Below are 15,800 nucleotides of genomic sequence, written 5' to 3' on the forward strand. Positions count from 1 at the left end.
TGTGTCTATAGTGGTACAGGGTCCATGTGTCTAGATTGGTACACAGTCACTGTGTCTATAGTGGAACAGGGTCCATGTGTCTAGATTGGTACACAGTCAATGTGTCTATAGTGGTACAGGGTCCATGTGTCTATAGTGGTACAGGGTCCATATGTCTACAATGGTACAGGGTTCATGTGTCTAGATTGGTACACAGTCAATGTGTCTATAGTGGCACAGGGTCCATGTGTTCAGATTGGTACACAGTCACTGTGTCTATAGTGGTACAGGGTCCATGTGTCTAGATTGATACACAGTCAATGTGTCTAGTGTGATATAAATCTCAATTGTCAAAAGTGGTATACTGTTTAAGTGTTAATAGTATTTGAGTGTCTCGCGCGTCTTATACAGAAGATGGTTCATGTGTCTACAGTAGATGAGGGTCCATGTGTCTACAGTAGATGAGGGCATATGTGTCTACAGTAGATGAGGGTCCATGTGTCTACATTAGATGAGGGTCCATGTGTCTACAGTAGATGAGGGTCCATGTGTCTACAGTAGATGATGGCATATGTGTCTACAGTAGATGAGGGTCCATGTGTCTACAGTAGATGAGTGCCCAGGTGTCTACAGTAGATGAGGGCCCATGTGTTTACAGTAAATGAGGGTCCATGTGTCTACAGTAGATGAGTGCCCATGTGTCTACAGTAGAGGAGGGCCCATGTGTCTACAGTAGATGAGGGCCCATGTGTCTACAGTAGATGAGGGCCCATGTGTTTACAGTAGATGAAGGCCCATGTTTCTACAGTAAATGAGGGTCCATGTGTCTACAGTAGATGAGGGCCCATGTGTCTACAGTAGATGAGAGCCCATGTGTCCACAGTAGATGAGGGCCCATGTGTCTACAGTAGATGAGGGCCCATGCGTCTACAGTAGATGAGGGCCTATGTGTCTAAAGAAGATGAGGGCCCATATGTCTACAGTAGATGAAGGCCCATGCGTCTCCGGTTTCTGTCCTGGTATTCTCTACACAGCAGTGGAGGACCTCTGTTAGGCCCAAGATCAGACACTTGTAGCAACAGTTGTTCAATATGGTTTTAATTATACCATTACTTTGATGTTGCCTTAAAAACCTACATCAAATGTTATTTGCACCTGGCCTTCACTGTGTGAGCTCTTCATCAAGACACAACATGGAAAGTCATAAACAAGTTTATAAAGTAACATCTGAGGTTTAGCTGCTATAACATCTTGTTCTAGGCCTATGAAGTCTGAGGTTATCTCTGATGAGGAGAATACTTATTCTCAACCAGACTTTGCCTTTAATAACTTTAACACGTTTTCCTATGTTAACTTAAGTCCTCACCCATTTTTCAGATTGTTTGCAACAGTAAAACCATTATTATTTTATTACAATTTTGTCACTGTAATCAATACACCATTGATAGCTTGTTCAGAAATAAGTCAGTGAGTCTGACAGACAGAATCACTGATTTTGTTTTTAAACAAGGAGTAAATTATATACAGTATATTGTACATATAGAATCTTTTCACTGGAAAGGTTCAACAACACGAAATAAATATTTCTCACCAATTGTTTCCTCATACAAATGTTAACTGCCTCATTCCTACATGAATTTGGGAGTTGAAACAGCATTATTTTTACTGAAAACTGGGAAGACATACATTATAATTTTTTTCACTACGGGAAAATAAAGCACTTTTTTCGGGGGAAAACAGTCTGTATTTGGCTGTAGCATTAGAAAAATAGTCACTGCTAACACACACACTAACCAGAATATCTTATTCGAAACTGTGATCCCCCCCCCCCTCCCCCCGAGATGATTAACCCCCACAAAATCAAAGCTATTACAGTAAATATGTACATATTAAAAAGCCCAAAAGACATAATTGTGAGAGTATTTCTCATTATACCGTTGCACACCGAGGAGGAAATGAAAGAGATATTGCCTATACAAACATATGGCAGTGATTTGTTTTAGCATTGCACTATACTAGATGGGTACTGTATCCCAAGCACGGAGTCATCTGTGTGTGTACTCATTATGATCACAAGGGTACTACTATACATGAAAACATGTACATCAAAAGCATTTCTGCACGACTGTTTTGAAGTGGTTGGCTCTCAGCATCATGTGGGATGACCCTGAGCCTGTGTGCATTATGACTGCCTTAGTAATTTTCTGCTTGCCTGATCAGAGGTTTCGCAGTGTCTGTAGCCAAAGTTAATGGGATAAAGAAGTAACTTTGTGTATTTCTCTCTCCATAACCTCGACACGTATCAGAGGGATAAATATGTAACTTTGTTCACACCCTCCACCCACTACAAAAGTAACTGGGATAAACTAAGAACCCATTTTACTCCCTACACCCACTACAAAAGTTACCGAGGTAAGGGAGAACCTTATTCATTCCCTACACCAAGACACAAGTTATTGTGATAAGAAATTAATAACCTTGTTCACTCTGTACATCCAGGACACTAGTTATTGAGATAAAGAAAGAAACTTTATCACTGCCAACATTCCTGACAAAATTGCTTCTATAAAGAAGGAAACTTGTTCAGTCTATACATCCCAACACAAGTTGCAGGGATAAAGACAGAACCTTGTTCACTCCCTACACCTCTAACATGTAAGAATAAAGAGGCTTTGATATGAATTTATTACACTAAATATGGCAAAAACCACTGGTCCCATCAGTCACTATAAAATTGTGAAATATTAATAACCCCATGAAGTTTGCTGACCTCTATACAGTAACATTTTTCTTTTTTGAGATCAATGACACAGAATTCGTCCTTTCTATCAATAGATAATGAGGTAAAGAAAGATTAACAAGCATTCATTACTTTTTTTTGAAACCATAATGGCAAGTTTTTGTATAGGTAATACTGCAAGCCTAACAGCCAATGTTGGGAGTCCAACCCAGGCCAATGCTAAACACTTGAGTTTTTGTAAAGGTAAATACTGGCCTTTCAGCCTACAAAGGATGGTTTATGTGACTTACCTGTGTCTGTAGTCGTGCACATTGGTACACCTGTGTTCACCGTGGAAGGCGTTGGCTGGGTACTCAGTATGGATACCATCGACAGATATGAAGTACTGCCACTTTAAGCTGTCAAAGTACTGCATATTGCTCTTCCATACTGCAACAAAACAATGATCTCACATGAAAATCACATTATAGATTTTCAATATAAAGTGACGGTAGGGATATATTTCCTTCTGTATTCCACATTTCACCAGAAGTCATAACAACATACATGTATACATAAGTATTGTGTATGTGTGTGACCTTTGGCCTTTTAAGTAAAACAAACCCAAATGCAATTATCTCAAAAATCATTAATGTTTAAAAATTTGAAGCACAGTAGTCATTCATTCTACTCAAGATCTTCTCTACCTAGGCTCTGGGTGAAAAGCAGTAGCTATATGACCTTGACAGATGACCTTCAAAGCCTGATTAACCTTGACCAACAACCTCTGAAACCTAATTAACCTTAACTGACAACCTCCAAAACCTTGCAAGTCTTTGTACGGATAACACTGAAGAAAGCAGTCTTCCCTATAAAACGGTAACTAATTTCTAGATATTAGCCTCTAGAACTAGGGACTGCTGATTGTTATTTACAAACACAGTTTTTATCAAATGTGTATCCTCAATCACAGATCTACATATGATTTTTTTAATAAAAATAATCTTATGACAAAAGAACAGTATCTTGCATAGGGAGTCTTTTATCCCAACTTTCTTTCTAAAGAATCAAACAAGGAGCTTGGTATGCAAAAAAACTTCCAAAAAAGACTGGGGCAATGCGATTATAAGATTGGCAAACGTGTACACTATCAAGTCAATAACTGCAGCCCAAAAACAAAGGGAGGCTGCCAGCTGAATGAAGTCTTTGGAAAGAACAGAAACAGCACAATTATATTTCTGATGTTATTACGCGAATGTGGAGCATTAACAGCGAACCTCTTACTGCTTGTGAACATAATGCGGAGCACTGGATGACATCGGGATCGTGATGTGTGTACAGACTACAGAATATAGGGAACTTCAGAGCGGGGCCCCGTATCATTGATTATCTACCCATTAAAACACCCAGCATATATTCACCAATGTATGCCATATATTGGTACAAAGTACTTGAGGAGGGCTGTACGGGGCAGGCCTGTAGGATCACTCCTCCGTGATGTGTAGGCTATAACACAGAACCTCATCACCAGAATTGAGGATTTACTTGAAGAGTGATGATAAAAAAATGATATGCAGAGGCTCCCCAACAAGTGGCGTTGGTTATCTTGTTTTTTAAACTTTCAGAAGAGACAATATCTTGTTTAGCCTATAACCTTTAGAATCCAAACTTTAAAAAGATCTATTTAATGAATGTCTTGGAAACTCTATAAAAATCTTTTTGTATTGTATCTTCAGATCATCATCTCCTATCTTTCTTTGTACACGACACTTTAATTATGACTCAATATTTTTTAATACACTTAATGAAAATTAGTTTCATTCTGTCATGAAAATGAAATAGGCCTAAAATCAACATTTGATCTACCAAATCAAGTTACTGTGTCTTTAGCACTTTTCATAGAACAATAATGTTCTGAACAAAATAAAGAGAGACAATAATATGAAATGCCTTGGCATGGATTGAAATATCAAAATGCTGGTGTGAAGATTTGCTTAACTCATTCATTCCTGAAATTTCACAATAGACTATTCCAACCTTTGAATTGGAAGGGTTCAAATGTGTCTTCAGGGGTGAATGAGTTAAAACAATACAATTCAGTAATGGCTACATAAACCTTGGAGTCTAAAATGAGCTGACTGACTCTATTATCACGGGACATCACTGGGGGTGTACAGGGAAGGCAATGATTAACACTAGGACTTGTAATGAACTAACTTATAGAAATGATAATGCTGCTGTATGTTAACTTACAATTGGAATACTCCCTAGGGGATGATGTGTTAGAATCAGAGAGGTGAGCTGGGAAAGGGTAACGACGGACATCTATCTATTTAGATTGTCAATAATCAACATCTAAATAGAGACAAATGTGTACTTCATTATCCTTTATTTTTTGTATGTAGCTCGGAGTCCCTGGCTAAGTTTGATGAGCAATACATCAAAATTTGTTAATTTGGTGATCCAGGTACCCTGTTGGGTGCCCCAGAGTTGGATGTCTATATCCCAGTATCCATCTTTATCATACAAAGTACTCATCTAGGCCAGCTTGAGCTGGCACCACACAACATACTCACAAATATTATTGGGCAGAGAAAAACTGAAGCATGCTAAATGGTCCCTTTCCTATTGAATTTTCTGTGGTAATGAAAGGCTCCGAGGAAGGATGGGGGCCATTAACTATGGCTGAATAGGGGCAGCCATAAAGAGAAATCTGATGTTCACTCGCCAAACCAAGTCCCCCAACCAGCACTTTACTCCAACAGGGGGAGGAAATCTATATTGTGATATAGGCCTGCAGTGGTTCCCAGGTTTAATCATAAGTCATAAAAGGGCAATAAACGGAAGCCAGCCGAGTTTGAACTCAGGAGGAGTAAAATACACCTGACAGCTAGTTCATCATGTACAAACTATATACCTCCAAATACCTCTAGTCTAGTATCTGAAAACCTCTCATACACAATCACTGAAAATGTTCACATATTAAACAGAAAAACCATCCAAAGGGTAGGCCTCCAACAGAATAATGTATTTACCTATAGTTTGAACATTCAACATAACTCATTTGTATTGAAATTAAAAAATAAATAAACCAAGAACGCACATCTAAAATCTTCAAAACTAATTAATATAGAATTTAACCTCTACCTCCAAAACTATTTACATCAGAAATTAAATATTTCCCTGTAAACATTGAACATACAGATCTCACATCATTACGTATTCATTAAAAAAAACTACTTTCATCTCATAAATCTTGCAGGTAATTTTTTTTTAATTTCCTTTGAACATGTAACACGACACATGCAAAAATATATATACATATTCATCTCTCAATATTTAGCATTCATCTCAAAAAACGCCTGTGGCTCTTTATCCGGTCATGACAGAAAAACTCAATCTAAAAGCTACCAGTACACAACTCAATTAGTTACAAATAAATTAACAACTACCACCACAAAACTCAATCTAAAAGCTACCAGTACACAACTCAATAAGTTACAAATAAATTAACAACTACCACCACAAAACTCAACCTAACAGCTACCACTACACAACTCAATTAGTTACAAATAAATTAACAACTACCAACACAAAACTCAATCTAACAGCTATCAACACCGAACCAAACCTAACAGCTGTTATTAAAGTCTTTATTTACATCTAGCACATGAAGATCTGCCTCATAAAATTCCGTTTTTCTCAAGTGTTTTTTAGGAGAAAACTTGTTGCCTTATTTTGTGATGTCTGCACACATAAAAGCAGCCTAAGGAGTCCATCACACTGGTTTTCACATAGACTGTCCCTTTTGATTTTTTATCTAATGAGAAAATTATGGATATACATCCTGTGTTGCCATTCTGACCGACTGCAGGCAAATATTATTTATGTGTTATAAATTGGTTTTTGAAGTCCGACTATCAAACGCCCTTCAAAGGTTCAGCCTCTGAGTTGAATGCTTTTCATCTGCTTCATTAATCTCCAGCAAACATTAGGACTAGCCTGGAAATTGAATGTTCCTGAGAGATAGTTGCTAACTTGATGTTATGTATCTTCCAACAAGTACTGCAGGATCAATAACTCCAATGTACATAACATTATGGAGGAGACCAATTCATGTCGTACAGATTCTAAGTAACACCCCATCTCTCAATCAATTTCTCCCGAGACTTTTTTGTAAGACAAACTGAGTTGGAGGACAAGGCAGTATTAATTACTCTCATGCATTCCGGTGCATGTATGTCAGAACTGTCCAGGGTAAGAAAGGGGTGTAAGGAAATGCTATTTTACACCTCATTTCACAGTGGATAACCCACTCACCTTTCACCAAGGAAGCTAGACTGGCCCCCGTCTCTAGAATATTGAATTAATAAGAAAAAAATTGAACTCTTATAATTTTGATCATTCCTAAGTTCTAAACTAGGGGGAGATAAGCTAGTAGTAAAATGCAGCCAGAAATTCTTCATAAAAATTCTATAATGACCAACTGTTTTCAATTTGAACAATGTCATATAACTAAGAATACATACTACATAAAAACAGTTTCGTCCCAAACCCTGTATGACATAACAACCTTAAGAGGCACTAATCGATAAAAGCTAAAATTCTACAAAAAGATGTAACCCAGCTCCGACAGATTATCCCATATGTATTTCACCTGTGTCTTTATGAGTTGTGATGTTTTGCTTCGCGCGATGGCTTCATTTATGTGGTCGGAAAAGATTATTCAATTGCACAATTACCGTTACAGGAGAAAATTAAAGTGGATTTACTAAAAACCTTTGGGAGGCCTAAAGAACTTTACCACCTATACCTATCTAGGTCTGTTCTAGTTCTTCACTGATTTACTCTGGTACAGCCTTTAGCTAAAGTCCCCTTAGCTAAAAAGCAAAACATAATTTAATATATGCTATGAACACACATTTGTTCCATGACAAATTCATTTATAATTCCACCCATATGCATTAGGGACATTATTTACAGTAGTTATAAAGTACGAAAATGCACAGAAAGTGGATCTGAAAGTGTCAACTAGCCCCAAAGATTTGGGTAAAAATCATACCATTCTTTCAAGATTTACCAAGGTATTACATGGAAATCAATTGACCTTTTATAAAATCCAAGATGGCTGCTGACAGCCTTAGCTTGCTGATCTTCAGATTTGGTTCAAAATCAAACTTGAGCAGGTAATTGATACTATAGGCTTGTGGTGAAAGATTCATGAAAATCAAAGCATATATTCAAGAGTGATCACACGGAAATCATTTGTGTGCACAGCGAAACCGCCACCAACGCCAACAGAGTGATCCCTACATGTAGATCACTCTTGCTTCACAGGCGACACAATAAATCAGAAGCCTTTTTTTGATAAAGGAAAATTTTTTATCCTCTATTTATACCCCCCCCCCCCCCTTTTTTTTTACAACAACCAAAACAAAAACAACTACACACAAAGCAAAACAAAAACACACAAACCAAAAGAACAATACAGCGTACTTATTACTTTGGACTTTTCAAAATTTTTAAACAATTTAAATTTAGTTCACATGAAAATTTCTTTTAACAAAAAATATCCAAATAAATATCAAACAGAAAATTTAATTTCGTTTTAAATGCATGGTAGTATTTTTTCAGGTAATGACAGCATTTGTATATATATATTGTACACAGAAATATTAAATGCTACATTTTCATGGGTAACATATACAGTAATAACAGCAGGAACACAGGTAATTTAAATAGGTAATAATCTATATCATAAAGCACGCTGAAACGTCTGTGGTAACAGCCCTTCCAGACTAGTTATTACATTTTCAATCAGTTCTGAGAGGTAATAAAGCCCACGACAAATCAAAGTACACTGACGCTGAGAGCTCAAATACGTTTTCAAAAGGTATGAAGAATTAATAAGTTTTCCTCACAGAAGTTAAAAGCCACACCACCTGTCCGAGCTAAGAGAGGCTGATTTATGTTCGTCCACAGAATGTATAGGACAATGCACACACATTCTGTTACTTTTCAAAATTTTCAGAGCAATGAAGAATAATATCTTTTTAATATGAAATTCACACTGGTAAATATGCTTGCAACATCAAAAACATGATGTATATCACTTCTATTTAATGACTTTCTCCATTTATTAAAATTTCATTTGACAAATCATAATAAACTCTAACCAGATATTTTTTGGGTTGCAAAAGTCAGGAGAGTGCATTCCTCTAAAATTGTCCCGTAGCAGTAAAAGTACTTAAAATCCCATAATTTACCATTATAGACCTGTTTATCAAATTATATGGTATATATAATTAATGATAATCAACCGTTGATGTCTGGTACCATCGCTGCCTACTGGCGTTCAACGATTATTGATCCGTCCAGTCCAGAGATCTGAGCATCTATACTGCTGCCACAGAGAAGAAGCGTTATTTCTGCATAACAACTATATTTGGCCCCAGCTAATATTCCCAACCATTGTCATAAAAAAATTGTGCAATTATGCAGAATTATTCCGACAGACCCAGGTCCCCAAAGGGGATTGATACGTTTGTAACACAAGCTTGTACGACATCAAAGGATTTCTAGCCATACATATTGTAATACTTTTTGGGAAAGGCCACGTCGAAATTCAAACTCTGCCATCTGGAAAATTCTGGTAATCATGGAAGTCTTTGAAGAAGAGCCCCATTTCATATTTGCAGAGTGCGGTGGTGTTGGTTTGCCCTGCAGGAGATTCCAGAATTTCATGACAACATGCACTATATGAGAGGGATGGATGCACTGAGTCAATAACATGCCGACAGAAGCAGCGTCCCCCGGTAATAAACAACCGATTCCAGCTTCACAACTTTCATTTTTAAATAGTTAATTAAATCATATTGACAGGAATGTGCCCTGAATTTGTAACTATGGCAAAAGCATTTTTTATAAAAGTGCAGAATTATTGATGTAGAAGTGAGAATGAATACCTGTGTATGACATTAAGGTAAATTCCACTCAAAGACATTATGATTTGGAGTAAAATTGAGGACATTGCCAAGGTTTTTCACTTTCAATACATAACTAAGATGATATAATTTTCTTGTCTTTGCCAAGGTCTTTCCTTTTCAATACATAACTAAGATGATATAATTTTCTTGTCTTTGCCAAGGTCTTTCACTTTCGATCCATAACCATGATGATAGAATTGTCCCGTCTTAACAAACATGAGAAAATACTACTTCCCATTGGTTAAACAATGTTAAAATCTATGGCCTTGGGTCTATTGTCCCGACTAGATTTGACAGCTGAACACCTCACTCAATCACAATCACAATCACAAAAGGTTATGTCTAACTTACGTAATAGAAATCATTATATAACATAGCTGACATTAACTAAAGGTAGTTAAAATTGATTTCAGCTACATGTTATTAATAAATATATATATGGACAGAAATTAATCTTTCATACTGATTTCAGGAAAAAACTCTGGCAGCTGTTAGGAGTTTTCAGATTAAGACCCAACTAGTATTTCTACTAAATACCTAAAAAAATATAATAAAATATACACATACTCGATCTTAAGCATGATTAGAAGAAATTAAAGACCTCAAGTTACACCAAATAACCGATTTTAATTTACATCCAAGTTTTATGTTGGGTCTCAGTGGGTGGAATAAACCTACCTAGAGCAGTAAATCTCCACCCATCACTATTAAACTTCAAAGGAACTGGCTTTGTTTACTAAACCCCAGTTGCCAACAGGGTGCCCACTTTAAAGCCCCGCCAAAAAAAAAAAAAATAACTTGGAGGGACAACTGCTCCAAAGACTTGAAAAACATTGATTGCGGTTGTAATACATGTGCAACAGATTTAATTGTCTTTTATCTTGCGATTTAACTCTATAATGTAAACATTTATCAAGAAAAACATCTTCTAGATCTTTTGACATGGGAGTATAGAGGGATAGTTTTCCTCCAGTGTAAAAAGCAGGTTTGGCCAATAAAAATGTGGAAGAACATGGAAACAGCTGACTCTCTCCTGGTAGTCCGGGAGAAGCCCTGGGAACATCTGATGAGGCCCCTACATCTACAGTCTCTGGCGGCTAGCCACTCGCACCCCTCCAACAAACAGCAAGTAAAAACACATCTGTGGCCCGCTACCCAAATCCCCTGTATTCACAACTAACACTCGAATGGCTCCGTGTTTACAATCTTCTCCCCAAAACATGTTAGAAGCAGCATGATACCCAGCATTTTTCAAAATGTGCCGTAATTTAGTCTTCTACTAAGAGTTGGTTAGATTAGCTTTCTCTGGGTTTTTTCAGATTAGTTATGCTTTCAGATGTATTTTAATTATGATTGATCTGCTTATAAACTGTACATGATACTCTGCTGATAACAATTAATAGAAAACAAGCAGAGGAGATGTATTGATAAGCATCAAGTTTGTGTGATGGTATTTTCAACTAATTACTTCATGAAAAAACACAGATTTTTTATGTTCTGAATTTGCACCTTCGAGATTGCTACTTGACTAGAACATTTTGCCATGTTAATAAATTTGTAGTATTTAAATTACTGCGGAAATCTTTAAAATAACGACACCACAAAAGCAACACTATAACTGTGATAGTATTTCAATAAAACAACAGTCATTCATAAGACAACATTGACTCATTCACCCCTGAAAATTCATAATGAACTATTCCAACCTTTGAATTGGAAGAGTTCAAAAGTGTTTTCAGGGGTGGATGTGTTAAGAAGTTTGGCCGAGGAAGGATTATATTAGCACCCCTGGACATCAAATAGGTAATGAATGTAAATCAACTATTGTGTATCAATACAGGAAAGTAGTTCATGATTCTGTTGTAAAGAAGTCACATTTTGTAACAGCTTCTACGTAATCCCAGTAAAACACTTTCCCGTATCTATTTCTAAAAGAAGGTCAACTAAGTAGTTACAGACTAAGACCATTGTTCACTTTGAAATATAATTGTAATTTGTATGATCTTGTTGATAAGATTTTTACTCACAAGTACATAAATCAAAACATAAAATTATGTATAATTTTCATTGTAAGATTTTTACTCACAAGTATATAAATCTAAACATAAAATGATGCATAATTTTCATTGTAAGATTTTTACTCGCAAGTACATAATTCTAAACATAAAATGTTATACAATTTTCATTGTATTGATACATTGACAAATGTAAGATAAAGAAGATTTTATGAGAATCTAAGGCAGGTTTCAGTACATAAAACTGCATCTAGAATATTCTGGTTATCAATCACATATCTATCAAAATTCAAACTTAAATCCCTTAAATGCCTTGTAGCTAACACTATTGAAATGCTCTGTATTCCATGACCTTTCAATTTCCTTTTAAAATTAATCTTCTTCAACAGAATAAATTATTCCGGCAATTTTACTGGCTTTGGCAACTCGTCATGGAGAAATTACCTAAGCAGAAAATTGAGGCTTTCTTGACATTTGAAAAAGTAATAAGATTCTTTAAAATTTGCTCTGCTCAGGGCGATGTCAAGAACTGAATATATTTCCTACCATGAGAGATCTCAGGGTTTGCCGAATGTCCACACAATAACAGTGTACATTTGTCTAGCCGAACAACAGGCTGACCTAGACTGAACTTGTTAAGTAATTGTAGTTCAGGACTGCATTCTTCAATAGATCTTGGCTGAAGTATTCCACTTAATGTGGATCTTAGCTATCACATATTGTGTATTGGTTGAAATTTGCGGATTTCATATTAAAATGGTTTTGAGTGGAATGCTGTACAAAGTCTTAAATTTCATTAAAGTGTTAAATCATAAAAAAATTGTATTCTTTTACAACAAATAAGGTAGGGCACAACAGAATAACTTATTCTGCAGTTCTAATTATTGTGATCTATGACTTTTTTCTGACAGTAGTTTTCTACATTGGACAACGTTTTATTATGCATGGTTTCATAAGGATGAACACATATTATACTTGACTGTAGTCACTTCTGTATTCAAGGCTCGAACATAAGGGTAGCCCGATAGTCCGAGACTAGTAGATTCTCCAGCCGGGCTAGTGGTTTGAAATTCCGGTAGCCCGACTGACTAATGGAAATCTTGTTATACTTTTCTTGGTAAAAATGTCGGGCTAGTAGAAATCACGAGTCACACGTCTGACAATATCTATAGTAAAGATCACACACCGGTTTTGAATTGTATTTAATCATATTTTGTTGAAAAAAACAATCACCCACTTTCAGTTTTCACTCGACGACATTTTGCTGTGTGTATATATTAGCGCCCGAGAGTTCGGAAAGCATTAAGATAACGATAAAGTCTGAGTATTCCGATGTACAGCACATGGTAAGTCTTTGTCAAGTTCGCGTTTTAATGAATGAAAATGGTCGTCTTTGACTGCGACATTGAGAAAGCGTTCATAGTAACATGGAGCCGTATTTCAAACGTCTAGGGGGGAAAGCGGAAAGTGGATGATCACGTGGATGATGAAAAGGGTAAGGACAATAAAAGACATATATCCAAACCAAAATATGAAACAAAACGCGAAAGGAAGTTTCAAAACCAGTGGAATTTCCATGGCTTGAGTTGGACTCCACAGGACAGTGCATGACATAAGTGATCGGGAGGGTGTTTTTATTAAGGGATATGTTATAACTTGATACCACTGCTTCACAAAAGTTATAAAAAAAACATTGTAATATTTGTGGAATTTTTCGGGCTAGCTGTTTTTAATTTTACTAGCCCAAATGGGCTAGTGAAATTTTCATTTGGGCTAGCAAAATTTCAGGCAACTAGCCCAACTGACTGCTGGTTTTAAAAATAAAGTTCTAGCCCTGGTATTCAAAGAATCCCTTCTATTAAGTTAGCGATTGGATTTTCTATGCATTAAATGATGAATAAGCTCTTGAGAAAAACCCATCAATAATTCTGTTAACTAATTATTAAGTTTCTTTGGATAAAAAAAGATACACAATTCAGAACTTCACACCACATCTATTCTGATATTAGGGAATGATTGTGAGTTAACCATGATATAAGTTACCTAATATGTTGTATGTTGGTTTTATGTCCACAGTAAACCTTTATAAATAGACTTCAATGCCACTACCAAGTTAAGAGATTATCAATCATGTTTACCGCTTCTTCCTATGCTCATCTTTGAAATCATTTTACTTCGAGTTAAATGAAAAGGCTGACTCCAGCACTAACTTTTCAGCAAGTTATCATCTTAATTCAGATTCCTATCACCTTCCATGAGTTTTTGCCCCAGATTTATAACAGAAATGGCAGAGGACACAGAACTTAACTTCAGGCTTCAAAAACATTTCGCGAGATTACCAATTATAATAGAAATTGCGGACTTGACATCTGCCATGTGTGAGATTTTCCCCTCGGTTTAATATTCTGTGAGATTTCTCCGGGGTTATGACAGAAATTGTTGATTTGATCACTTATCGTTTGAGAGATTGTTCGTCAGTTTAGCATTTCATGAGATTATAAGCCGAGAAAGAAATCGCTGACTTGATCACATATCTTTTGTGAAACTTTCACCCTAGGTAGGCATCTTGTGAGATTTCACTCTGGGTTATATAATTTGCTGATCTGACCACTTACCTCCAGTGACCTCACTTACCCCAGGTTAACATTCCTGGGTGAAATTCTGCCTCGGGTTAGCATTATGTGAGATTTCATCAAGGATTATATAGAATGATATATAAATCGCCGATTTCACCACTTACCTTTTGTGAGATTTTATTTCAGGTTCGCATTCCATGAGAGTTCATCACCACAGATTAGGATATAAATTTCTGACTTACCTTCTGTGAGATTTCGTCCCGGGTTAAATGCCCCTCTTGGCAGGTTTTCTGGGTATAAATCACAGCTAGTACGTTTTGAGATCTTACAGCCATACTGACTTTGCTCACTGAAATCACATGAAAATATCAAATTATAATTTACAATACTATAGATCTAATACTGACTTGAAAGATAGTATATTTCAGGAGAATCATCATTTCCATTTAAAAAATCATAAATACACCTGCAAGTGAAAATGGTGTTTGATCCATACCACGGAGAGTAACTCTACATCCCCTCTTGACCAAAATATAACATTTATTGGGTTCTCCCCTATCTTTATTCCTCAGGATTTTCAATATGACCGATATAATACCTTAATAATAGTATTATCTGTAAAGGCCTTAAAACAGAAATGATCCCCATTTAAAATCAAAGTGACTAACAGTATAATATAAATTTGCATATGGAAATCAAAAGGTTGTACACGAAAGTGTGATAATAACAATGGGCATACTTAATTATAAATGTACTTTCTCTTGTGTAAGTTGTAAACATGTTTCTTGTATACCTATACATAGCTCTATCCTAATTTAGTGAAAAGAGTTTGTATCTATAGGTAGAGATCTGTGCTTAACTACAGGTACACTAGTGAAGAAAGAATTTGTGTCTACACGTAAATTCTCACCTGAATTCCATCGGAGGAAGATGACAGCAGCTGATCTTCTTTGTGATTGGCTGTTTCACATGGAACATGTACAGGTTCTGTGCTGTGATCTTATTGGTGTTGAGAACCTGTAGATAGTTCTTGAACCGCGCTGCCAGCCGGTCTGTGACCTGTGACACAAAGTAGGCAACATATTACATCTGTTTCTGTATGGACACATATGGTCCTGACTTATACATTTATCTGGAAATTCTTATATGTCATCACAACAGAAAAAAAGAACATCATCAAAATAAAGTAAAACCTTGATATAATGCCCCTCGTTCATTTGCCACCCCACTTACCACAAACATATTTCAATGTCCCTTCTTCTTTTGTTTCCTTAAGAATTATATTACATATATATTTCCCTCAATTTATTGCCAAAAATTCTCTAGACAAATGGTGGCAGTGTAAATAAAATATACTCCAAATGATTTTCATTAAATAAAAAAGTCAAGTATTTGACTTCATCTTTGAGGTTATATGGCATGCATAAAACTTGTTAAAATACCAGCTTATACCTGTATATATACTGAAGTACATTTGTACACCACTAGAATAATGTAAGGAAAATTCAAAATAGTCTTAATTGGA

General features: G+C 36.1%; 1 protein-coding gene across 1 annotated transcript in view; it reads right to left on the reverse strand.

Annotated features, from left to right (window-relative positions):
- LOC110467152 (VWFA and cache domain-containing protein 1-like) overlaps positions 1–15,800 on the reverse strand; it is a 58,810-nt gene that overhangs the window by 27,904 nt on the left and 15,106 nt on the right. Inside the window, exons 3-5 of the mRNA XM_021524100.1 lie at positions 15,186–15,334; positions 14,518–14,624; positions 3,010–3,148 (exon numbers count right to left, since the gene is read on the reverse strand). Coding sequence (XP_021379775.1) covers positions 3,010–3,148; positions 14,518–14,624; positions 15,186–15,334 — 395 coding nt within the window. The remainder of the gene's footprint in view (positions 1–3,009; positions 3,149–14,517; positions 14,625–15,185; positions 15,335–15,800) is intronic.

Source organism: Mizuhopecten yessoensis, unplaced genomic scaffold (genome assembly GCF_002113885.1).
Source record: "Mizuhopecten yessoensis strain PY_sf001 unplaced genomic scaffold, ASM211388v2 scaffold11163, whole genome shotgun sequence".
NCBI classification, from domain to species: Eukaryota; Metazoa; Mollusca; class Bivalvia; order Pectinida; family Pectinidae; genus Mizuhopecten; species Mizuhopecten yessoensis.